This window comes from Musa acuminata, chromosome BXJ2-4 (genome assembly GCF_036884655.1).
Source record: "Musa acuminata AAA Group cultivar baxijiao chromosome BXJ2-4, Cavendish_Baxijiao_AAA, whole genome shotgun sequence".
NCBI classification, from domain to species: domain Eukaryota; kingdom Viridiplantae; phylum Streptophyta; class Magnoliopsida; order Zingiberales; family Musaceae; genus Musa; species Musa acuminata.
In genome coordinates this window covers 35,157,979-35,182,065 of record NC_088341.1, presented here as the reverse complement: position 1 = coordinate 35,182,065, position 24,087 = coordinate 35,157,979, and the positions used below count along the sequence as shown (strand labels likewise).

The 24,087-nt window shown below is 44.1% G+C and overlaps 4 protein-coding genes across 8 annotated transcripts; 1 reads left to right on the top strand and 3 right to left on the bottom strand.

Moving 5' to 3' along the window:
• Positions 1-221: 221 nt before the first annotated feature.
• On the bottom strand, positions 222-4,137 carry LOC103981766 (transmembrane 9 superfamily member 9). The gene is made up of 7 exons (XM_009398501.3): positions 3,912-4,137; positions 2,635-2,799; positions 2,439-2,548; positions 2,241-2,349; positions 2,041-2,153; positions 1,807-1,960; positions 222-1,686 (listed from the first exon to the last, which is right to left on the bottom strand). Exons 1-7 carry the CDS (start codon positions 4,029-4,031, stop codon positions 529-531), a joined length of 1,929 nt encoding a protein of 642 aa, XP_009396776.1. The 5' UTR covers positions 4,032-4,137; the 3' UTR covers positions 222-528.
• A 1,316-nt stretch (positions 4,138-5,453) lies between these two features.
• LOC103981754 (photosynthetic NDH subunit of subcomplex B 1, chloroplastic) lies at positions 5,454-9,769 on the bottom strand. Of its 2 annotated transcripts, XM_065105132.1 has the most exons (9): positions 9,421-9,769; positions 8,822-9,239; positions 8,578-8,668; positions 7,317-8,370; positions 7,052-7,242; positions 6,663-6,920; positions 6,092-6,197; positions 5,892-5,977; positions 5,454-5,744 (listed from the first exon to the last, which is right to left on the bottom strand). In XM_065105132.1, the coding sequence occupies exons 4-9, from the start codon at positions 7,977-7,979 to the stop codon at positions 5,579-5,581; spliced, it is 1,470 nt and encodes a 489-aa protein (XP_064961204.1). In that variant the 5' UTR covers positions 7,980-8,370; positions 8,578-8,668; positions 8,822-9,239; positions 9,421-9,769; the 3' UTR covers positions 5,454-5,578. The 2 variants fall into 2 exon arrangements, with proteins under 2 accessions (XP_064961204.1, XP_064961203.1); XM_065105131.1 differs by having other exon boundaries at positions 8,822-9,769.
• A 3,379-nt stretch (positions 9,770-13,148) lies between these two features.
• Positions 13,149-14,556, top strand: LOC135610517 (WRKY transcription factor WRKY71-like). The gene is made up of 4 exons (XM_065105127.1): positions 13,149-13,385; positions 13,502-13,846; positions 13,954-14,070; positions 14,163-14,556. The coding sequence occupies exons 1-4, from the start codon at positions 13,251-13,253 to the stop codon at positions 14,445-14,447; spliced, it is 882 nt and encodes a 293-aa protein (XP_064961199.1). The 5' UTR covers positions 13,149-13,250; the 3' UTR covers positions 14,448-14,556.
• A 5,061-nt stretch (positions 14,557-19,617) lies between these two features.
• LOC135610515 (reticulon-like protein B21) lies at positions 19,618-23,491 on the bottom strand. Of its 4 annotated transcripts, XM_065105122.1 has the most exons (9): positions 22,249-23,491; positions 22,103-22,165; positions 21,935-22,037; positions 21,783-21,857; positions 21,530-21,683; positions 21,367-21,436; positions 21,194-21,259; positions 20,183-20,305; positions 19,618-20,077 (listed from the first exon to the last, which is right to left on the bottom strand). In XM_065105122.1, exons 1-9 carry the CDS (start codon positions 22,880-22,882, stop codon positions 19,842-19,844), a joined length of 1,524 nt encoding a protein of 507 aa, XP_064961194.1. In that variant the 5' UTR covers positions 22,883-23,491; the 3' UTR covers positions 19,618-19,841. The 4 variants fall into 4 exon arrangements, with proteins under 4 accessions (XP_064961194.1, XP_064961193.1, XP_064961197.1 ...); XM_065105121.1 differs by having other exon boundaries at positions 19,618-20,305; positions 22,249-23,109; XM_065105125.1 differs by lacking the exon at positions 21,367-21,436 and having other exon boundaries at positions 19,951-20,077; positions 22,249-23,109.
• Between the last annotated feature and the right edge of the window lie 596 nt (positions 23,492-24,087).

The following is a 24,087-nucleotide window of genomic DNA, read 5'->3' as shown; positions in this document are numbered from 1 at the left end:
AGAGGCCTCCAACATAAGTCTGCCTTATCATATATATTAGTTAGTAGGCCAATAATAGATAGATCAACATGGGCAAGCATGCATGCATGCAGGTAACTAATACAACATTCCTGTACAAGTAACACCATATTGTCTTTGCAATTTGCCCTCATGACAATAACTGCACATATCCATTTGCATCGATGTAATGTGACGTCCCCCAGAAAACTAAACATGGCATATGGGATACGAGGTTGGTTACTTGACTGACAGAAACAACTAGTTCAGAAGTCTTTGAGAGTAAAACAACCTTTGCATGACAAAAATATTGTAGAACAAGAAAAAGAAAAAGGCACCCTAATTTGATCATTGCAAATATAACAATATCAACAAGAAAAAAGATTAAGCTAAATGAACCGGGGAGGTAAATGAATCCCTGCTCTCAGAGTCTTGCTGATGCAAAATCCATAAATGTAGAAACAGCTAGATGACTGAAGGTATTAACTTTTGTTACTCCCTATTAGAGAACCAATATGAACTCGCTGCCTCTCAATCAATCTTTACTGATGAATAGATCAACCTTGTGAACCAAAAGCATGCATAAAAGCCAATCGTGCCGGTCAGAACAAAGAAAGCGTAGGAAGCAATCAGCATGTAGCCAAAGTACAGAATTCCCGATACTGGCTTCGTAATGTCCAACTTTGTGAAGAAATAAAAGGTGGCATAAAGGAAGAGATATAGCGCCGAGGACCCTGACGTCAAATAGGACCTCCACCACCACAGGTAATCCTCGCTGCAGAGTTGGAAGTAGCAGAGAACAATCGTAATCTCGGCACATGTGACGATAAGGATGAGGAAGACAAGGAAAAGGAACCCAAATATGTAGTAAAACTGATGCAGCCAGATTGAGGTAAGGATGAAGAAGAGCTCGATAAAAACAGCACCAAATGGGAGAATGCCTCCGATTAGTATCGAGAAAATTGGGTTCATGTACCAAGCCTGCTCTGGTATCTGTCGAGGGATCTTGTTTGTTTTGACGGGATCCTCAACTGCAGGCTTCTTGAACCCCAGATAACTGCCGACAAACACCAGGGGCACAGAGATACCAAACCAAAGTAATACGAGTGCAAACATTGTCGTGAACGGCACAGCACCAGATGACTTCTCCCCCCAGATGAGAGCATTCAAAACAAAGAATATAGCAAATACGATGCCTGGGAATGTGAATGCTGTCCTCAAGGTAATTTTCTTCCACTCTGTACCCTTGAACATCTTGTAGAGGCGGGCAGAAGAATAGCCGGCAAACAAACCCATGAAGACCCAAAGTAGGAGCATTGCTGTCATTAATCCTCCTCTGTTTGATGGAGAAAGGAAGCCAAGGACAGCAAAAATCATGGTCACTAGCAACATACCAAAGAACTGAACACCTGTACCAACATAGACGCACAACAAGTCTGAGTTAGCTGGAGGCCTGAATACATCCCCATGGACCAGCTTCCATCCTGTCTCTTCTTGAGCTTCTTCTTGAGTTTCAAGCTGGTTGTACTTGGAGATATCACGGTAAAGAGTCCGCAGCATAATCATGGCAACCATACCAGAAAGGAAGAGAACAATCATCAAAGAATTAACAATAGAAAACCAGTGGATTTGGTCATCTGCCATCAGAAGATAGGTATCCCATCGAGATGCCCACTTCACTTCGCTCGCCTGCAAAACGGGGAGAAAAAGAAATTAACACTTTTTTAAATCTCCAAATTATACTCTTGAAAGTGCCATCAAATGAGACATGCTTCTATAATCAAGATTTAGGCAATGGTCAAGTCTCACCTGAAAATCAACATCATATGTGAATATAATATCTTTGTTTGCTTCAACCTCTTGTGGGGCATCTGAATTCACGACTGAGCGTCTGGCATGAGGATCGCAGGTGCTTAAGCGAGTCTTATTACCACTCCACTGACCTTCGTACTCGTGTTTAACACTACAACAGAACCAACGATAAATCATAATGCAGAGATAGCTTGGGCAGAAAGAAACTGGTAGCATTTTGACAACCCTAACCTGAATGATTTGACCTCGAACCCCACAATCCTTGCCAGGTCCATTTGCATATCCTTGTGATACCTGACTAAAAATGACAAATGGTTGTGGATATAATACTTCACATCCTTTTTCTGCACAAGAATAAAGTGTATTTCATATGACAGCATTTCTTAAGAAAGAGACAATATGCAGATTTGTTTTGAGTGTCTAGTATTTACTCCGGTAGCTTGGCCTTTGGCACCAATGTAAAAGCCATGCTGATAAAATGTGGGAGTATCTTGATCCAGCCTTTTAATAGGAACAACAAGTGGAAGATTGTCGAGAATCCTGCAAAAAAGAAATGCCATATCGTTAATTGTATATGGTGCACAGTTATAGACAGATTGCCAAGTGGCTATGAACCAGGTTTGCCTTACATGTTGACACGATATTCATCCTCTATCTTTTCCTTAAGGTCCTTCGCATCTTTATCATTGAGTGTAACCTTGCAGACAATCTGACACATATGTGGTTCCCTCATTTCAAACTGGATCACAAGAAAGGAAAGCTTGTCAGAAAAGACCTGAAAGGAGTTCACAGAAGAAGGCTGTTGCATAATGAAGTGCAACTAACCACATAGGGAGAATTTTCAATACGATCACCACGAAGAACTTCCCCAAGATTTTCTGCACTGTCAACTATACTATCTGGTCGACAATGTGGAAGAGAATAATAGGAATATGGCAATTGTGTTTTTGTCGAAGTTAGCTTGTTCACTTTCACCAAAAGTGGATCTTTCTGCAGTCAGAAGAAACCAGTGTCACTCTTTTACAAACAGAAAATAGAATTACTTGATCACCTTAATCCAAAATCTAAAACTCTCTCACAAAATGGAGGAAAAAGAACATCATGGAGAAGATAAAGATCATGTAACATATCATATTATTAAATAGAGACAAACACAAACAGAACACCCGTGTGTACACATGCACATCCAAACAAGCATATAGAAGAAAAGAAGAAACAATAAGAATATGTGAAACAAACAGTTGTCTGCTACGAGAGAAATTTTGAAAATTGGCCGGCTTATGAACTAGCTAAAATTGCAGAGGGAGCCAGAGACCATAGAAGGTAATCTATTCAATGTCTAGCATGATATGTATCGACCACAAAGAACCAAAAAGGTCAATAAATCTCACTCTAGATATCTTATTTGCTTCAGCAGGCATGCAGTCAAGGCAGATAATTAACTATCTACCATGATCATGCATGAAAAAGGTAAAAGAAGATCTAATGATGATTTTATGCAAAAAAAGCATGATTAGCATGATTTTCAATACTTCCATAGATTCAAGAGCCAATTTCATATGCACAACAAATTTGTACTGCAGCTGTATTTGAACGAAAACTATTGCATTCGAAGTTGCAGGTGAGTGAGATGCAGTTGCCTTAAGCGGCCGTGATATATATAAATATATGTCTCAATTTATCTCCATCATTAGCAGCAATCCGAACGCTTAATCCGGAAAACTAATATTTGGAATGAAACCATGCTTCAAACCATGCTCCAGTAGTAATACTCGATGATTCATAGTAGTGTTACACAAGCACGACTGACCAATTCTAACAAAAAGGGCATTCTTGATTAGATCTGGACTTCCATTCTTTCAACTCTCCCGTTTCCACTAAGAAATTCTAACTGCTAGAAACTAGATCAAGCTGCACCGTAATCAGCGAAACCAAACATCTAATTTTCATCAGATCCAGATGCATCCCAAATCAGTCTCACGATCCCTAGTCAATCCAAGCAACAGACACCAAAACCGCCCCGCGTCTAAACGAATGAGGACACCGACTGAATCAAATCTAACACTAGAGAAGGAGATCTACCGGGGGAAGAGAGATCTCACCTTCTGGAAGTCGGAGGGGGCCACGCCAGGAAGGTAGAAGCCGAGCCCCCCGGCGACGGCGGAGAGGAGGAGCACGGCGGCGATCCAGGGGGCCACCGCCATGGATCGGGAGATCTCCATGAATCGGAGGAGAACAGCGCTAGGGTTCGTGGGAGCCCAATGCGAGATCTGATCTACGACCTCTTCTCCCTCGCGCCCTCTCCAATCCCTCGCAACCAAATCCCCCTTCTCGTCCTTCGCTCCAGTTTAATACTGGGGTGCGTGTTCGGTGGAGACGCGAGTGGTACGTTTTTTACTCGTCCACATTGTACCCGCTCGATATACCTCGTGTCCATTGGCTGAGAAATATGAAACACTCAGACTGTGGTATTCTCCATTTTGTTTGGAATCACTCGAGTTGCGACTTGATACTGTCGGGCTCACGTGGGACCCGACCGCTAAGCGTAGGTATATTCCGGGGTAGCAGAAAGGTGTGGGAGAATTAATTTCGAAAAGAATCAAGTAAAAGCACCCTCGTAACCGCGTAGAGTAGAGCCGTAGAGATTTGGAGAACAGAAAAAAACCAGAATACTTTTGCTTACCCTCCGGGGTACATGCGCTGTGAGCAAAACTAGATACTGGGCCCGTGTAGGACCCACTAAACATGAGACCGGTATCGTTTGGGGAAGAAAACAGCGTGCGCGAGAAGTAACTTTGGATAAAAAGTAAGCGAAAGTGGCCGCTCACCTTTGACGAGAGTTCGGTCGACTTGTCTTACCGTACGACCACACGATGGCTTGCAAGTGGAGGCAGAAACGGGGCCCGTGCGGGACCCACTGTTTGATTCGGGTAAGAAAGCAATCAACAAGTACTCAAAAGGATCCCAAATCTCAGTGGTGGACTGCTTATTAAAGAAGAGATGATGGAGGCCTACATGGAAATCTTCCAAGGCAGCTGATCCCAAGCATGGTGACTTCAATCTTGACCTGCACTACAAGGTCTCTCATTAGTCAAGTGGTTTTAGTACAACCCAGTAATTGTTTTATCTCTGTATCTTAATATTAGTAGTAGTAACTTGAATAAAAGAATTGGATTGGCCATGGATTCAGGATCTGGATCTAGACAGCCTTCTCAAGAACCATCATTGAGTGGAAAAAAAAAATGTGGTGCAAGGATCATGTGATAAGTGATCTTTAGACCTTACAGTCTTTAGGTACTTGGGAGTCAGTCAGTCTCTCATGGTAAGAACATGTTGGGCAAAATATCACCTTTAAGTGGATGTTGTGATTTGCATATTTCAGTTTTGAAATTATTTTTTCTTAGATCTGATGATGTTATAAGTCCTAAAAAGATTTTGTAAAGTTCAGATCCATTTTTCCCTATGACTATGATTGTAGTAATGATGCATTAGAACTTGGATTGTTGGAATAACAGGACATTTATATTCTATCATCCAGCTGGTGCATTCGAACTTGATTGTAGTAATGATCCAAATCAAGTTCTTCTTGTAGTTATGGCAAATGTATATGATGTTTGCTTGGAAAGGAATGCTGATCACATTCATTTGCAAAAGAAGATTAGACATTGATAAGAAGGAATACATTGAAGAGTGCTGCATTTGATGTATATATATGCATATTTATCTACAGTTACTGTAAGAGGGGTGATGAAGAAGTAATCTCTTCTTTCTATGCAAAAACTGGAGATCCTTCGAAAATTTCCACCGCATTCTTCACGGCTTCAACATCAATGTCTTTTAGCTTTCCTGTTGGTGATGAAACAATCGAGCATCTCTTTTCTTGTGCGTTTGGAACGAAGAGATTTCCTTTCTCTTCGGAGGAAAACAATGCGATGCTGCACAAAGCAACCCAAAGACGGTAGTTGAGATACAATTCTTTCATGTTACTGTTTTTGTGCTGATTTGCTGCTTAAAAGAAAGAAAACTAAGCACTCGATGACCGATGAAAGATCCAACGAAGAGGGAGAAGCTAAAGAACTAACCTTGGCTTGTTACGAGCAGTCGCAAGTTGAATCGCCGCTGTGTTTGTGGCTATCACTCCGGCCGAATCATCAATAAGAGCTGCTAGCTGATGCAAAGACGAAAACATAGAGAACATGATTGGTTTCTCTTCATGCAAAGATTTTGCAGGCGCAGCATAAAAGATGCAGCTCAGACGAAAGAGAAGCAAATGCAAGAAAACCTGGCCAGGCGTGGTGATGAAGAGAATGCATGAATCTTCGCCGATGACTTCCTCAACATCCTCCCTCACTTTCTCATGCGGGATGACGAAGAGAGGCTTCACACCCCTGTTTCCACAGGCTAACAAGACATATTACACATGAAGTGATGTCTTGGTGCTTTAGTTTTAAGGCAAGCTAGGGATGTTGAATCCTTCACATTAGGTGATTTATGAACTGCGCATGGTGAACTAAATTGAGCTCTACAGGAGTCGATAAATATACCACCAGCATGACAAGTTCTCAATCCAAACAATTCAGCGAATGATTCTAATGAGGTTTCCATCTCAGTAAATGACATTGTCTTTGTTTATTTCTCCAACAAAAGGCAAACTAGAGATCTAAGCAGATCCTAATTTGGCGATAAACACCAGTAGTTATAGTTGTTCTAGTTGGATTTAGCGATCCAAATTTTCCTTGATCTACGACTTTTTCTTATTCCCTCTTTGTTTCCAAGGAGAAAGGTGGGAAAGATCACTGAAAACATGGTTTTAAGTCCAGAAAATGGAACAGATGATGTGGAGTTGTACATACCTTATCCCTTTTGCTATTTCGGCCCACACTCGGATAGGCAACAAGCAATCAGTGTCTCCTTTGGATCTCATAGAAGCGACCGAATCTGTTTCGATCCCATGAATGACCACAAATTTCCGCTTCTCCGCTCCTGCTTTACTGTATTTTGCTTCCACATATGCCTTCAGCTTCTTTGAGATGGACACTTTGAGAGGAGGCACCGGTTGCCTTGGGACATTCCGAGCTGGTCTACCCAACCATTCCACCATTTGATGATACCTGCAGCAAAAATCGAAAATGTTCCAACATCTCATGCGTGATTTACTGGGAACACCGAACAAGAACAAGAACGAGCAATCGAAGGGAAGAAGAGTGCTATGTCATCAACAAGGCAATGCCGGTGGCCTCACATGTCGAATCCAGCTTGGGAGAGATTGGAAGACGGAGGAGTGAACGTCTCCGTGAGCAGCAGTCCTGCGCCTGCTGCGTTGACATTTGGATACACGTAGCTGACTTTGTCTCGAGCAGATGTCATGAACAGGAAGGCCGCATGGCCGAGCCCAGAAAGCTTGGTCGATAAGATCATGTCATAGTATCGATTCTGTCCACAGATATGAGCCAGCGAGTGAGTGAGAATTTGTGTTGCGGTTGTCGTCGGATTAAGATCGGTCTGACCTTTAGGACACCGATCATGTCGATGTACTCGGCGGACTCAGGGAAGTCTTCGTCGGGGTCGTAGGCGTTTGCCCACCGCACGTTCTTGTTCAGCTCGTAGGTCTGCTTCCCCCTCGGCGAGGCGACCACGTCCACCAGAACCCCCGGGTAGCGGTCCTTGATGAGCTGGACGACCGGGAAGAAGAGCAGGTTCTCGTAGACGCCGCCAGACACGACGCAGCAGCAGCGCCGCACGTCGCCCCGCACCTTGGCGGCGAGCGAGTCGAGCTCCACGTTGAAGCCCATGGGGAACTTGAGGAAGCCGTAAGGGTTGTCGGGGTCCTCTGGCGGCCTCGGATCCTCCTCCTGTTTGCCGTCGGCGAAGAGGGAGCCGTACTCCATGTCGGGGTCCTCCCCGTCGTCGAAGGGGTCGAGCCACGGGTTCTTCTTCCTCTTGGCGCAGGCGGAGAGGGCGAGCCTCCGCGGATGCGGAGCTGGTGGAGATGAAACGAAGGTGGAAACCGAGGAGTGGCGGAGAGTGGGAGGAGGGAACGATGGGGTGACGGGAGCGAGGGAGTTGGGAAGGAGATGGAGGGAGGCCATGGAGTCGATGTGCTGCAGTGACTGTTGCGGTCGAAGTGGCTCTGCTTTGTGTGGTGGTGGTGTGGTGGAGGCAGTCGACATTGGGATTTCAAATGTGTGGACGAGGGAGGAGAACTGCCTTCACTTCATCCATACTCCTTTTTATGTTTTTGCTTTTTTGTTTTGGTTTCTTTTAGTACATTTTAGCATGCTATTTCCGTAGGAAATGTTAATTGATTCCCAGATCCGTATCATATCATTCTTTCTCTCTCTCTCTCTCTCTCTCTACCGACATATCTACAATCTCGAAGTGTCACACTCATACAAGAGGAGGCTTAAATTCTAATGATTCTTCATGAATTATCCAAAAAGTTCATGCATCATACTGAAAGAAAAATGACTGCAGATCCAGTATGAAATGGTATACCTGCGCAGTATGAAGAAGGTTTTCGACGAAATGCCTTGTTCTGGTGATCCACTGTCGTTCCTTCACCTGGAAACAGAAGAATGATCAAAACGAGGGACCGATCACAAACTAAAGGAGTCATCTTTGGCACTTTTTACAGGGTGAGATCTGGCGAGAAAGACGGTGGATAGTGAAGAGACGAGTAATGGCAGATAAATAGATGTCATGGCTTCTAGCGACCGCAGCATGCAGCCAACGAGGAAAAGCATGGAGATACTGGATACGATGAGGTACCGTAAATATGATGACGGCACAGATTTAGAAATCTGAGACCAAACCAGATCCGGTAGGGGAAAAAAGATCGCTCCTTTTTGCTCCGTAGATCCTGAGGCACCGCAAACAAGCGTGAAGATGATATGTAAGAACATGAAAAACAAGATTTTCCTGTTCTATTTCCCACCGGAAGCAAGACAACCCTGGCGAGATTGATGATCAAAAGAAGAAAAGAAGTGCAGAAGTAGAAGAAGAAGGTGCTTACGATTCAAGATCTGTCGTCAAAAGTCGATCTTGATTCCAGGGATGGGGTTAGAAGCAGGAAGGAGAACCGATGCGGGTTCATGGATCGCCAGCATCCATCGTGACGCCGATAACAAGCCCTACGCCAAAACGAAGAAGAAAACAGTAGCAGCAGAGAGAGAGAGAGAGAGAGAGAGGACCAGTCGAGTAGTCGTTTCCGTTATGTCCGCACGGTGCGCAGAGGCGAGGCATGTACCCTCTCCTCGCCACCTCCGTCCCATCCGAGGAGAGAGACGGACAGTCGCCCTCCTCTCCTCCTCAAAAGACGCGAGGCAACAAGGCTTCCGATGAAAGATAGACGAGCAGGAGGAGATTACATCATGATCGTCCTCGGAAATCATCCCCTTTCGCTCTCTCCTTTCGGAGAAGAGGGTTAAAAGCTGCAGCAAACACGACAAACAACCTCAAAAAGAGTGGGGTTATTGGAGATAAAAGATCTCATCTTTGTTACAGCACGTCCTATTCCTCGCCAAGAAAACCCAAATCCACGGGAGACGACGACGACGACGACGACGACGATGGCAAAGAAAAGGGCTGACAGGAAGAGCAGTGAGCACGCACCGGAAACAGCACCGTATCATACCATTACCCTCCGCCGTGTGCTCACTCTCTTCTGTCAACCATCCGTCTCCTCCTCCATAATTCTCACCATTTCCTGACATAAAATCTCCATCTTTATCCTCCCTCCACAGCAAAATCTGCACCAAAATCCATCCCAGAAGAGCGCGATCAAGGTTCCTTCTTCTCTCTCCCTTCCATCCTTCTCTTCCGATCAAGGTGAAAGAGCGAGAGGAAGGGGGTAGAAGAGCGCGCTCTAATCTCCAGCTCTCATCGCTTCAGAGGGAAGCGCGAGGAGATGGAGACGGGGACGGGGCTGAGGTCTCGCTGATCATACGATTAAAGGCAAAGTAGAGGGATTTGGGGGGGGCAAACAAGCTTTTAAGTTGTTGTCGACACGGGATTGGCTGAGCGTAGGAATTACCAGGTGGGACCCAAATGGGAGGCCTTTACGTAAGGCTTGTTGGAGGTTCCTCCCCCTCCTCTCGTCTTCTCTTCACTTCCCCCGCACCCCCCCCCACACCCCACCACACCACCACCACACACATAGGCTGCTGAAGCTTCAGTTTCCTGCCTGACGAGTGCCACTTGACATTAAATAGTCTGCAACCTCGCTGCCTACAGGAGGATTAGGACACCACTTCGGTCCTTGGGACACCCCAAAACATCTCACCTTAGGGTAGATGTTCCCACTCCCAGAATCCAAAACAATCAATAGTAGCAGCTGCAACTTTGTCCATCCTACACTGTTACAGCCAGTCAAAGTGGAAGGCTTAGGTTTCATACGCAGAGATCAAGAGCTCGGTGAGATGGTTTCAGAATTGACATCTAGGTTTGACTTCATGAGCGAGTGACAGAGGACCACCATCTCATCCACAACTTGATCCAAACTCATGGCCTTCCTTGGCACACGACTCTAAGTTTCCTCTCAGTAGGGTCATAGCATGTGATTCCAGAGATGCCACGCCACCATCATCTCCTCAGCCTATAAACATTTCTTCCAACTTAGTGTCTAAATGGAATTCAGGAACTTTCCCTTTCTTTTGATTTATCCATTCAAACAACTTGCTCGGAGACATGGTCCCAAACATTCTTAAAAGATGTAATCATTCGCTCCTTTGTCTGTGTGTGTGTGTGTGTGTGTGAGAGAGAGAGAGAGAGAGAGAGAGAGAGAGAGAGAGAGATGAACCTGCAGAAATGTGAGTCGAGATGCTGAACCGATCAACTTGGTACCACAACCATGGAAACTAGTTGGATAAGCAGCTCCTTTGATCAACTAGGTGTACCAATCCCAAATCATACCACACCTGTAGCACAATCGTGTCGGCTTTAGCTTTAGGTACACAGCAGGGAAAACTAAGTGAGAAGAAGCAGGGATGATGGGGACCTCCACAGTGGCGCCGTAAAACACAAGAGCAAAGGCCAAAGGTAAAGGCAATGCCCTCTGCAGTTGGTCCCATGGCAGAGATAAACATGTGTATTCTCACCAATGCTTGTAGAAAAGCAGAACAGCATCAGATGATACAATGTAGAATAATGTATCTTTGATCGAAAGAGAGATGAATTCTCAAACAGTGAATTCTTTTCATCACATGGTGATTAAGATCAAGGGATCTCTTGGATGGGACAATTGAATTCTACAATCTACCAACTCAGAAGGTACCACCTTGGAAAGAAATGCCATGCATCCTCGTGACTAGCTTACATGGAGTTGCGTCCACTAGACCGGCCTATCGATGGCTGAAGCCACTCTCCTTGATAGCTTAACTTTAATGGCAGGTAGAGTGGATCAATTAAAATACATATTTTCCTAAAAGAATTGCTTGTGTTCAAGCTATTTAGAATTTGTTAATCCAGTCCACATTAGGAGTAGGTCAAAATGAGTTATTTGAAGGTACTCTGAACCATAGGCTTCTTTTCCCCCTCAGAAGAAGAATAAATTTGATGGGAAGTCTGAAGAGAACACTGGTGTATTGGAGATCTCTATTGGTAGCAGTTCACCAAGCCACTCATAGGTGGCAGAAGCATTGAAGTTGCACTGGAAAATGGGGAACAAAAGGCTAAAAGAATAAGAGATCAGTAACGAGTCAGTGTCCCGACTGACAAGCTAGAAGAATAAGGATGGCAAACAAGACTGCTAATGAGAGTGATGGCAGGGAATCTAAGCTTAATAAAAGACCTAATTTGATGTCAAATCAGATCAGGTTCATGACTACTCTGAGTTGAAAGGGGTAGGGTTAAGGAGAATGAGGTCTTGCTCTTCTCACGTTTCCCTGACAGAGCCCAGAGGAATGGAAGAGGGCAGGTCGTTGCCATGTTCGCTGTCACTCTAGGTAGGGTGTGAGGTTGAAGAAGAAGTGAACAGGCTGATATCATGCACCATTTATTTGGCTTGGGATGCAAGTGAATTGAAACTCGATGTCTGCAGATCTCGAGCAAGAGTAGTGAGGTTCCAACTCATGATGCAATCGTTAATGTGTAGCATGAGAGATTTGCTACATGTCCTAGCAAATGTTGCTGTATGTTATCGTTAGTCTCATAGAATATGTCTCATTCACAAAACATGGATTACTGGATTTATCAAGCAAGCACAGCTTCACCTCTCACCTCTCAGTGGTTCCACATTTCACCAGCTGAGGTACGGCCAGGATACTTGTTCCACATCTACAAGCAGAAAGCCTATCACCTCTCAGCAAGGAGGTTTTATCATCATCAACCTTTTCTTCTCTTTCTGAGAGAAAGATGAGAGTATCTACATATGTTTGATATCAGAAACACCTGCAGAACTGGTAGGTCAAGCGCCAAGTCTATGCATCACTGCAGCCCTAACGAGAACATCAAAAGCATAAGAAAGTGTCGAACCAAGTTTCCAAGATCGGCTCACCGGGGAGATTAATCTGCATTGCTAACATATTAGTGACACCTTGTAAGGCATGTTATGGTAGCTCCCTTAAGTTAATGAAGGGAAACCAAAAATTAATTGACGGAGGAAGACGGTGAGGTCCCCCATTTTCTTTTACTTTTATTGTCACCTGCTCGCTCCTTCCCTGTTTTCCATGGCCGTCGCGGTGAGCATTCGATTCGAGGATCTCATGCTTACATATTAATGACTCAAACACTAAATGAAGACGTAAGAGGAAGAAGAAGCCACGGCGAAGTGAGATGGGGCACGAGGAAAACAAGACGCACGCGACCCAAAACTTTGATGCATGCGTGCGTGCGTGCCTGCATTTTATATATTGGCCACATCAACAGCTGAGAACCTTCCGTCGTCCCTCCTCCCCTCTTTTCCTCTAACATGTGTCCCTCGTGCTCTTATTCTGGTGATCAGTGCTTGCAGCTCTTCCTTCCTACTGATCGAGTAAAGATTTGGAAAGCACGAGCTTCATGGAAGCCGCACCGTGTTGGTAGCGGAGGACAAACCAATAGAAAACGTGGAAGACAAGTCAACGAGTCTCGCCTCCTTCCTCCTCCCTGGACAAGCTCAACGAAGGCTTGACTTGAACGCCGACCCCTCGACTTCCTTTGCGGCTACTGACGCCCACCTTCTCCCAGCACGTTTACTTTTCCTTGCCTCCAAAGCCGCACGCTTCGTGGTCCCACCATGACCACGCACAAGAAGGCAAGGCAACGACGCTTCCTCGATGGTCTCCCCAACCCCTTTCTCCGTCTCGGATCCGAGTCCTTCCCCCCATCCAATGAAGCTTATATATCTCCCCAGTCCCAGCCCCTTCCGCTTCAATTCCCTTGGTAGATTTCTCCTCTTCAATTCCCCTGGTAGATTTCTCCTGCTTCAGCTTCACACCGAACCAAGTTACACAGATTCGCGCAGCATGGACTTGGCATGGCTTGATCACCCTTCGGTCGATCTCGATCTCACCATCGGCTCTATTCGGTTCGGCAGCGAGCCACCGGCGAAAGCTAAGCATGCCGACGAGAAGTTCTCCCGCGGCGAAGACCAAAAAGAGGTGAGTTCGCATCCTCGTCATCATCACCATCGTCATCATCCCCGACGATGACATGTGGTGTAGAGATTCTCGCCCCGAAACTATTGAGATGTGATTCGATCGTTTTCCTGGCTCAGGTGACGGCTCTTGAGGCGGAGCTCGGCCGCGTGAACGAGGAGAACATGAGACTGAAGGAGATGCTCGCTTCCATGGCCGCCAAGTACAGCTCGCTCCGGAATCAGATGACTGGTCCCGTGTCCGACAACACTTCTTCCGAAGGCGGGTCGGTCTCGCCTGGGACGAAGAGGAAGAGAGACACCCTCGACTCTGCTACCACCGGGCATGACGACGCCACCGAGATCGGCAAGAGAGACCACATGGAGAGCACCACCAGCGACGATTCTTGCAAGCGAATTAGGGAAGAGCTCAAGCCAAAAGTTTCCAAGCTATATGTTCGCACGGATCCATCTGATACGAGCCTCGTGAGTTCCGCGGACTTCCTGATGCATGATTCTCCTCCTTTCCTTCGCGTTCCTGGTGAAGTCCCAAGCTAGAATTGACTTGAATTCTACCTCTGTGGTGTTCTTAGGTGGTGAAAGATGGCTATCAATGGAGGAAATATGGGCAGAAGGTAACCAGAGATAACCCCTGCCCAAGAGCATACTTCAGATGCTCGTTTGCTCCATCTTGCCCCGTCAAGAAGAAGGTAACAACCACGAAATCTATCGATTTGTAATCGGACGATCGACGATGAAGGAAACCGATCCAACTCGATGATGTATGTCTTTGGCATCGCAGGTGCAAAGAAGCGCAGAGGACACATCCATGTTGGTGGCGACGTACGAGGGCGAGCACAACCACGGGCAGCCCTCTCAACCTGCAGGTCCGCATGGATCCATCCGCAGCAGCGTGGTTTCCGGTCACCTGTCTCCTGCGCCGTCGAAGCCACGACAGGAGGTCGAGTCGCCGGAGCTGCGGCGCAGCTTGGTGGAGCAGATGGCCGTGTCGCTGACCAACGATCCGGCGTTCAAGGCTGCGCTTGCGGCAGCCATTTCCGGGAGGATGTTTCAGTCATGCAGTTGACCGATTTGCCTTTCCTCATCATTCTAATTATTGCTTTTGTTTTTGTTGCTGATCGAGATGATGTTGTACATATAAATCTTTTCTAAGAAGAGAAGAAAACTTCTTTCAAGATTTCTCATGCTTATTGCACATACTGGTTTCGGGGTGGACAAGTGAAGAAACCGAGTCAAAATACCTCTGGAAATTCCAAGTCAAAGGTCAACTTTTGGGGCTGCCGCCGTAATTGGAACAGCTTCCTGTTCCAAATTCCTAATTGGTTTTCTACGTTGACGTTGTTTTAGTATTGGGTGTTCTTTGTTTGACCTTGGAAGTGGAAGAAACAGGGAACTCGTTGACCATAAAATCCACATAATTCTCAGACCAATGACTGCATCGCCTGACCATATCAATCCATGAGCAAGCCAGAATGACTTGCTTGGTTTGACTAAGATGCAAATAGAATTCAAATTGACCAGCATGGTTAGGCCTAATCAGGTCAAGTGGGGTCAACATCGGAGACATACGAAGTCAACACCATGATTAATCTGACCATTTACGAATATTATAGCGTAATTGGCCCGGCCGCCAATGGTCAGTTAGTCCATGAGAGAGTTGCTTTACGATTCGTGTGCTGCAACGATGATGCCATCTTGGTTTGACGGGTAGAAATGGAAGTCGAGGTTGAGATGCACGAGCAGTTTGTGTTCACGACGCGCCCTCCTCCGCACTCTCCCTCGTCGACGCCGCCACCGCCACCGCGGAGGTTCCGGCTTCGATCAGCTTTCGAACCGATCATGCTCATCCGCCGCACACGGTCTGCTTTCCGTCGCCGTCCGGTTCCTTGCCGCCTCGCAGCTCCACGACTCCCCCTCCTCCGGCTCGGCCCCAATGTTCTCCTGGTTCTGGAAGAAGGTAATCCCTAATCCGAACCGCTGTGCGTGTCAGCCTCAGGTGGAGATTAGGACTTCGGACCTTCCCGGCAGAGCCGATTGGACCGCTTGTTTCCAATTTGGAATGCACTTGCATCATGGAGGAGGACCATTTTCTTGGACTCTAAACATCGATCCATCAGTTTTGGTTTGTGTCAGAATTTGATCTCGAGTCGCTCATCTTACTCGTGTCTTGGGACATCCAAAAGGTATATTGATATGGAGTATGGATTTCTAGTACACAACTTTTATGTTTGAATCACTAGGGACATCTAGTTACACTTTGGATGGATTCGTAAAGGCAGTTAAATTGAAGTCAATTATGTATTGTTCCTCCTTCCTTTCATCTCATTACGTACACATGAAATGGACTTCTATGTTGCTATGACTGCTAGTTGTGTTTTTACCCATGTATTATCAGATGCACCAGTTACGATAATAGTTGGAGGAGGGGGCAGAGAAAGACACAATAATACATTGTTACAGACATTAATAAGAGATTTACTGGCTCTTGGTCTGACCTATAATATTTGCCCTCAGAGCACAATTGCAGGAAGAAATCCATGTAAGGTGACCCCAAACAGTTGGGAAACTATGGCTCTTGTATCCATATTTTTTATTATACATCAAATGTTCAGCTTGTCTATCATTAGCTATGAGGTCTCTGCAATTGCCTAAAGTAGTTTGTCAGTGCAAAGCATATGCTATCTCTTATTTTCTTGTGTTGTTAATGTTTATTCAGTTTTCATGGTTTAAGTAGTTCTATTCATTATAGCTTGTTCTCCAATTATTTCTTAACTTGTTGCCTTTATTTCTACCAGACATTGAAAATGATACTTCAATTCCCTGATTGAATACAAGTTCATGTCAATCTACTCCAATTCCTAGTATTTATGTACTTTGATGTGCCTTCCTTATTGACCAGGATAATATAATGCAATACTAACTTAGGATTTGTTTTTGGTTCTCAGTGATTAATAGTGTACGACTAGGAAGCTTAAACTGACAGTTTTCGTGACAGGTCCTAACAACAATGTTTCTGTAGCAGGAAAAGTGGAAAACCATTATCTTTAAACTCCTTTATCAATAAATAGGAAGCATCCTATTTATTGATAAATAAATAGGAAGCAAAAAAAAAAATTGCCGCATCCATTAATTAAATACATTGACTCCACAGATTGAGAAGTTTAAGGCTTTTAAGCAAGGCTGTCACTGTACTTCAGACTTCCTGCCATAATTCACAAGAAAGTACATGAAGAAGCAAATCAAAGAGCTTCAGGCATCTTATTTGTCTATGGTATCTATTTTCTACTGGAGGCATTCAACTTCAAGTGGTATGTTTTTTATTTCTCGATGTTAGGATGCAATTTCTTTTCTATTTGTTTTGACACATTTTGTGCTTTTGTATTTCCCCTAGGATAGGTAAAAAATTATATTGAACCTTTTTTTGTAATTGATATCTTAAGGGACATGATATTGTTATCTTTCTCAACATTGCTTATTCATAGTCTCAAGCTTCCAAGTTGACATTTAAACCCAGGTTACACTTAGTGATTTAAAAAGTGCTAGGCACCACTAAGGTCCCAAAACACCCGAGGCACTAGGCGCTTGCCCGAGCAAAACGAGGAGCTTTGAAATATTAAAATATAAAAAATATAATATAATAATAAAAAATATAATTATTTAAATAAAAATGATATTAAATTAAAAATATACCATTAACAGTATATTACTTACTGTTAACAGTAGTTAGAGGGGAGAAAAAATGTTAACAATAATAGAGGATTAGTTTAAGATTGTTGTGGTAGCGCTGTGAACAACAGCAGCGGCAGAAGCTGCGAACAGCAGCAGTGGCAGCGACGAAAGCTACGGACAGTAGTAGTGACAGCGGCGAAAGCTGCGGACAGCAGCAACGACAACAACGGAAGTTGCGGACAGTAGTGGCAATAGCGGTGAAAGTTGCGGACAGCAGCGGCGGAAGCTCCAAAGGGCGCTTGTCGACGGCAAAGGAACATGCGGTCCACTCCCTCGACAGTGGAAGGAATTGCACACGGAGCGACAACAGAAGGAAGCAGTGGCAGAAAGTGTCAACGATAGAGGTAGAAGTAGCACTAGGGTTCCTCAGGGTCATACGTGCGTGAAGGGTGGCTTTTGAGGTAAGAAACTACATTATTTAACCAAACCAGACTTAAAAGTTTGGTTCGGTTCACTTAATTGAACCAGGTGCTCGCCCGAAGCGCTCGACATCTGGTCTCAGGTGAGCGCCTAGGCGTCGCCTCTTTGAAGCGCATCGCCTGGCCCTTAAACGAGGTGCTCGAGCACATTTTTAAAATCACTGGTTACACTTATAGGTAACATCTTTATATCCGGGCCTATACCTGGTTTTAGGCAGTGAATTAGGTATGATTCCATTGTGCGACCAAATGTCAAGCAGGTTATTGTACCTTGCACAGAATTGTACCAGTTTGGTCACATCCTGCTACACCAAACAAATATCTCTTATTACATTGTTCTGGAATCTTCAATTTAGACCTATAAGGAATGTGCTTAAATTGATGCATTTGCGGCCAGAGATGCATTTTGTATTTGTTCTTGGTAACAATGAATGCAGTTTTTGTCTAATTAAAGCTACTTTAGTTCATAATCTATTGTCATTAAAACTTTATAATGTTCGTTGATTTGTGCCTGCATCTTAATCTTTTACTCAGTTTGACCATTTCATCCATGAAGAATCCAAATGCTTAGTAAGCTCTTATCAAAACCTCTACCATGAACTTATGTCTTGTAGAACTTTCTACTTCTGGAAAGAGGTATTGGTAAGAGCTTACTATGTATTCTTATTGTTCACATATGCATTCTTCAGTGTGGTTTTTCACTTGGCCAAATTTTCTAAGTTAATTCTTGTTGCATGGAGTGATGCTCCTTCACAAAGAGAGGTAGTGATTAACTCTTGTTTGTTGATATTTTTCTTGATAGCTCCAGTATTTGGATACCACTAGTCACATTAGGCAGCTTAAGAGTTGGTTTACATGAGTGATGCAACTTTAGTTAATTCTTGTTGCATGAGTGATGCCCCTTCACAAAGAGAGGTAGTGATTAACTCTTGTTTGTTGATATTTGTCTTGATAGCTCCAGAATTTGGATACCACTAGTCACATTACGCAACTTAAAGAGTTGGTTTACATGAACTTCAATTACAATAAAGGCATGACGAAAGTATATTCAAATTTAGGGTGCATGTCATGGTTCAACATTTAGAGGTATGTCTGTTCTCTAATGTTTATGCTAAGGGAATGATTTCTCTCTAAAGGAAAAGAATATCTGAACCCAGAGATGTCAATAGCAAAATTGTATTTATCTGGAGAACTTGACTTCCTCTATGATAGCCTTCATTAGTTCTAGTAGCAATATAAATGTTTTTGGTGCATTTAGTAGTTGTATTTTTGTTGTTTGTTCCGAAAATTGTTGTTCTTTTTCATTTACTTTTCAGAGGAGGATGCTTGCTAATGTAGATACCCCAGTTATGCCGGTAAAAATAGATAATGGGCCCTAAATTGTTATCTATATTTCCTACGGGAGCTACAGCACGCATAATGATCCATGGCCGGTAGCAGTGTAGCATAAACCAATAATTCTGGATCACTTCCACATGTCTTGGTACTTTTCACGTGTTTGCCAACAAACACAGTTTGCGTGCAGACTGGCCCAACACGATAATGTTCCTTGTTCTCTCAATAGCATTTTTCCAAGTGTTAGATTAGGTCGCAGGAAACAGTTTGCCCAAAGAAACTCCTTATCCTTCAATTGTCAACCTGATGGAAATAAATGTATTCCTGTTTCTCATTCCATTAAGGTCTCGAATAAAGTTTCTCTTATCTTGTGAGGGGAGGGTGAGTTGTTGGGACAAGATCTGCATTTGGATTTTTAGGTCCTTAGTCAATCCTTCTGGTTGGGCTTTCTTCTTTCATTGAACTTCTTAATACTCTCTCCTAGATATTATATTTTGCTTCTATGAGAAGAGAATCTTAAGAAAAAATGTAGGATATAGATATTGACATTCTCTTCTTTTATGTACAGATGGCAGGCGAGCCTTGGTGCCACAGTTAGGCTGCTCCTTACCAGTGCTGCACAATCTGGCTTTACGGAGACGAACACATCAGATAGGGTCATGCCATATCTGTAGTATGTTATCTGCAAAAAGTTTAAGATTCTTTTCACCAAACAGGACTTCTGTACAGAGTTGACTTGAAAACCAACCACCGTGCAGAGAGGAATTACAGTGTTATTATTAGATCAGGCTAAGATATAGCACATGGTGTTTCACTGTGGGGAGGGATTAAGAAAGCATAGCATGTGTCGGTTGGAGATGCCTTCACCACATTACAAGAAATCGTCACCGTGCAGAAGATGCGTTGATAAGATTATAAGATGACTCCCACCTTCCTCTCCTGATCTGTCTGCTGTCCTCTGTGTCAGACTGCCAGCATCACTTGGATCTTTTTCCGGCCTCTTCTCCTAGATCTACTTTTACAGCCACTCTCTCCACCTCATTTCTAGTTGGCCCACCTCTTTGTCGGTGTAATCCAAGTTCCTGGTTTTGTCCTGCCATGGAATCTTCTTGTCCCTCCTCTTCCTCTACCACCTCCTCCTCCTCCCGGTTATTCCAGCTGTGTTCTGCTGTGCATTGTTGGTAGAGCTTCACAGCCACCACAAGCATGAAGACTGCCTCAGAACAGAACAACAAGTGGAAACTATTATTGTACAGCCGTGGAGGTTTCTTCTTAATCTTTGAGGAGACTAAGTAACAAACATGTGGAGGGTGCTTACATGCCCAAATGCGAGCAACAGCTGAGGAAATGTTCCAGATGAGGGCGAAGATGGCAGCGGCGGCAGCTCTCTTGTGGGTGCATGACTCCCATCCATCTCTAAGCCTATCCAGCCAAAACTTGCCTACACCATTTACAGCAAGCCATCCTGGTGAGACCAAGGTTCATTATATATGTACTGCAGTCTTAAGATGCATTTATTTTTACTTGCTTGGATTCTGGTGCACATCTGGGTTAGATGAATCCCACAGAATTTACTCGGTTAGTGTGATGAAAAATGAGAGAGGTGATAATGATGATGATGATGATGATGATGATGATGATGATGATGATGATGCCGAAAGTTAACGGGAATAGTCACACAAAGGATCCAATGCACCAGGAAAAACGAAGTTTGGACGCTTTTGGAATGGGTCACATACAGGTTGTTTCTCTGGACTTTTGACTGATTGTTTCCTTTTGCTTTAAAGTCGGGTAGTCCCAATATAATAATTAACCAAAATGATTGATGGATGATTGATTTGAATAAACTTGTAAGAGGAAGAAAAATTGAAGACATTCCAAATTTCCATCTGATAAGAAATTGCACAAAAGTGAACTAGCATTATTTATGAAAAAATTCTCTCTAAATTATCTTGGCATTCATGTGCAGGAGCTTCTGATGCAGATGTGACTGCGAGCAAGTGTCTCATGCAGCCTGCTTGACTGCAGCCCGAGACACATGCGTGCTCCTGCACCAAAGGTAACTAAATCCACTTGGCCACCTCTGAGGTAAATGGGTTTAAGACACATGCACATTATTTGGTTTGTCTCCATCAGACCCAACAGTCCTGACAGCAGTGCAGGTGGAGAGGGATTAAAGATTGGCTTGGATTCTACTTCAAAGTCATCATTAAAGGTATAGTCAAAGTTAAAGGATAAATAAAAGCCCCTCTAGACTAACTAGAGAGTTACCAATCACTTTATCAATCTACGGCAACTTTAATGCAAGTGTGTTAAAGCATCCACTAACCCAACTTTGCCAGCTGAGTGGAATAGGAAGAGCACACTTTTGGGATGGTGAAGACTCCAAAGAATACTGCACCAAATCAATACCAGAGCAGGTTAGTCAAACTGTTGCTTTCATATTTTTTTTACAGTGCAGAGTAAAACTCATGTTATTTGTTCTCCATGTCCTAAGCTTACTCAGTTTTGCAAGACTCCACACTGTGATGGTGCTCCCACACCTTGCCATCACAAATAGCAGGGCTGCCAACTGCCATAGCAGCGTTACTAATATCACACATCTCTGCCTGTCTAAAGACAATATGCATGGAATAGATTCTGAGAGCAGAACCAAAAATCCTACCTTCAATGTTGTTGCTGGGTCCCCAGAGAAGAGGCCTCTGAACTTTAGAAGTAGCTCATTGATATAAGGAAGCAGCATCTTTAGAAGCCAGATTGCGTCGTCTTCTCCCACCACACACCTCTCATCTCCATCACCATACCGCATTGTTTCTCCTCTGTGATTCAATTTAAAATGATAAAAACTGTCAGAAATTTGGTGCAGGAAATCATGTCATTTCCATGTTGACTTTGCTTGCAAATGTTGAGGGGTTTACCTGTGCATAAAGGACGTACAGAGGAAAACAAATCCAAGATAGACAAGTCCAACATATGAACTTGCTGAAATCAGGCTGCACGGTAGAAAAAGTCTTCACATATTTTGTTGAGAAATCCTTGAAGGATGTAGCTTGAGCATTTGTGTTCTGACCTGAAGTTGATGTCTTTGGCATAGGAAGACGAAACGAGGAAGAAGGTTCCGATGCCGAACACGAAGGCTGATCTCGACACATCTCTCCACATAACCAAATTCTCTGACACAATTCAAGAGAAAATTTATTGAGTTGTTCCAAGAGACAGATCGATTATGATTACTTACCGATGCTTTGGATTCGGTTGTGCTTGATGCAGGTGCTCTGAAACATTTCTTCTTCCGCATCAACTGATCAGAAACAGCATCAGAATTGTTAGAATTGAAAGGAGACAGCATCAGAATTGTTGAGATCATCAAGAACGACAGCTTACACTGAGGTATCACTGCTGGATCCGGCTTCATTGCCCTGTAATCCATCACAAGATTCTGCTTCTTTTCTACAATATCCATTGGTGACATACTCACAAGATTCTGCTTCTTTTCTTCTTCCTGTGACAGCGCAGGAATCTCTTCCTCCACTTCCTCCTCCTCCTCCTCCTCCTGCACTGTCTTTGGTTTGTCATCTGGCTGATCCATTTCTTTGTCGACAAAGCTCTTCTTTCCCTCCTCTGTCTCGGTCTCAACCTCCTCCTCCTCCTCCTCCTCCATCACCACTGCCACTTCAGTGTCATCACCAATTGTCGGCGCTTCTTCCTCCCCTCCGATGTTGAGCGAATTCCCAACCGGAGTCTTGGGAGAGTTCGACAAGTCCGACTGGGTCTTTCGGAGCTTGACCGGACTTCTACCAATCAAACCATTCTCCTCCTTGTCCGATGGTGGACAATTGCTTCTTTTTTTCCTCTCGAAGGCGACACTGTCACTTTGGTTTCTCGTCAGCCTCCGGAGGCCCGCACTGCTATCGTGTTTGTGTATCTTTGCGTCGGCCATGACCTTGATTCCGCTTCTAGCTTCATCCATCCTCGACTTAGTGTTTCTTGTTGAGACTCTCCTACTGCTTCCTTGCATCCCCTGCTTCTCTCAGTTGCTTCCAAGCTTAAGTGGAAGGAATGGATAATGAGTCGAGGGAAGGTAGATGTTGTCGGAAAGCTCCCTTTCTCTTTCCTGTCTCTACCGTCCTCTCTTCTCTATTACCAAAGTGGTGGGGTTGGAAATTTGCTGCTGAGGATACTGAGATGGAGTTTGTTAATGTATAATCCTTTGTCGTGCATGCTGGGAGTGGTTCTTCCTTTGTTAATTCATGCGGATGACAGAGAATCATGCACGAGGTCTGCTATCATTGGATTCTTTAGATCAGCAACAGGGAGTTAAAACTAACATCAGTGAGAGAGAGCATCTGCTTTGACGTTCATTCTTTTGGTGGGGTCAGTCATGACCCCAAGGTTATCAAAGCAAGTTTCAAGAAGGTGGCACATGTCCAAGTCCAAGCTTTGAGAGCCTTTTGGGGATTGCACACACTTGGGACATCCAACGAATGGGGCCATGGTGAAAAGTGTCAATCAATCATGTCCAGTGACTGCCCCAGACAGGGAAAAGTAGATCCAAGAAACTGCAGATGCCGAAGGCTGTTCATGGTGGACTGTAGCCTGTTGGCCATAAGATCACAGTAGCCGTCGAAGGTAAGTGATCCACTTGTCAGTTCTTGTTTTCCATGAAAATTCATATTTCCTTGACTAGATTCTGATTTCTCAGTATACTGCCATCATGCATACACGACGATTCATCACAGATGTTGTCATTGCTTTCACCAATGAGCCATTTATTGTCCATGATTCTGAGGGGTTGGTGAACGAGAAAGGTGGGATATCTTACGATTCTAATTACATTTTTGGAATGTGATACTTCATTTAATGCTTTGGATGATTATTCAGGTTTAGCTAAATCTTCAATTAAGTCCTCGGAGTTTGAAATATTAGAGACGTGAGGAAAGAGAAATCATCCTTCTTAACTTTAATATGTCAAAATCTATGATCTTAGAAGGTATATGATATCAAACAACATAATATTGTGTATTTCCAAACTGTATTGGGCTTGAGTTACTTTGGGTCACTGCTGAGTTTGGGTTTCGAGTTATAACCCAACCTGAATCCTAGGAAACCTAATCCAGTCCAATACCATTTTTGGGTCACTGCAAGAGTAAGCCCAACCCAAGTCCTTGCGTGTGTGTGTGTGTGTGAAATTATAGTTTATGTTCCTTAAAGATTTATTAACAT

Bases quoted from the DNA above. Each gene is read 5' to 3' on its own strand.
- LOC103981766 (XM_009398501.3), bottom strand. From the start codon at position 4,031: ATGGAGATCTCCCGATCCATGGCGGTGGCCCCCTGGATCGCCGCCGTG. The intron at 2,350-2,438 runs GTAAGGCAAACC...TCTTTTTTGCAG, and splicing joins GATGAATATCGTGTCAACAT to GATTCTCGACAATCTTCCAC. The intron at 1,961-2,040 runs GTTAGGGTTGTC...GTTCTGTTGTAG, and splicing joins TTCGAGGTCAAATCATTCAG to TGTTAAACACGAGTACGAAG.
- LOC103981754 (XM_065105131.1), bottom strand. From the start codon at position 7,979: ATGTCGACTGCCTCCACCACACCACCACCACACAAAGCAGAGCCACTT. The intron at 6,198-6,662 runs GTATGTACAACT...CTGTGGAAACAG, and splicing joins GAAATAGCAAAAGGGATAAG to GGGTGTGAAGCCTCTCTTCG. The intron at 5,978-6,091 runs GTTTTCTTGCAT...TCTTTGCATCAG, and splicing joins TCATCACCACGCCTGGCCAG to CTAGCAGCTCTTATTGATGA.
- LOC135610517 (XM_065105127.1), top strand. From the start codon at position 13,251: ATGGACTTGGCATGGCTTGATCACCCTTCGGTCGATCTCGATCTCACC. The intron at 13,386-13,501 runs GTGAGTTCGCAT...TTCCTGGCTCAG, and splicing joins GCGGCGAAGACCAAAAAGAG to GTGACGGCTCTTGAGGCGGA. The intron at 13,847-13,953 runs GTGAGTTCCGCG...TGGTGTTCTTAG, and splicing joins ATCCATCTGATACGAGCCTC to GTGGTGAAAGATGGCTATCA.
- LOC135610515 (XM_065105121.1), bottom strand. From the start codon at position 22,882: ATGCAAGGAAGCAGTAGGAGAGTCTCAACAAGAAACACTAAGTCGAGG. The intron at 21,260-21,366 runs GTAAGCTTAGGA...GATTTGGTGCAG, and splicing joins GTGGAGTCTTGCAAAACTGA to TATTCTTTGGAGTCTTCACC. The intron at 20,306-21,193 runs GTTAGTGGATGC...TAAATGGTGTAG, and splicing joins CACTCAGCTGGCAAAGTTGG to GCAAGTTTTGGCTGGATAGG.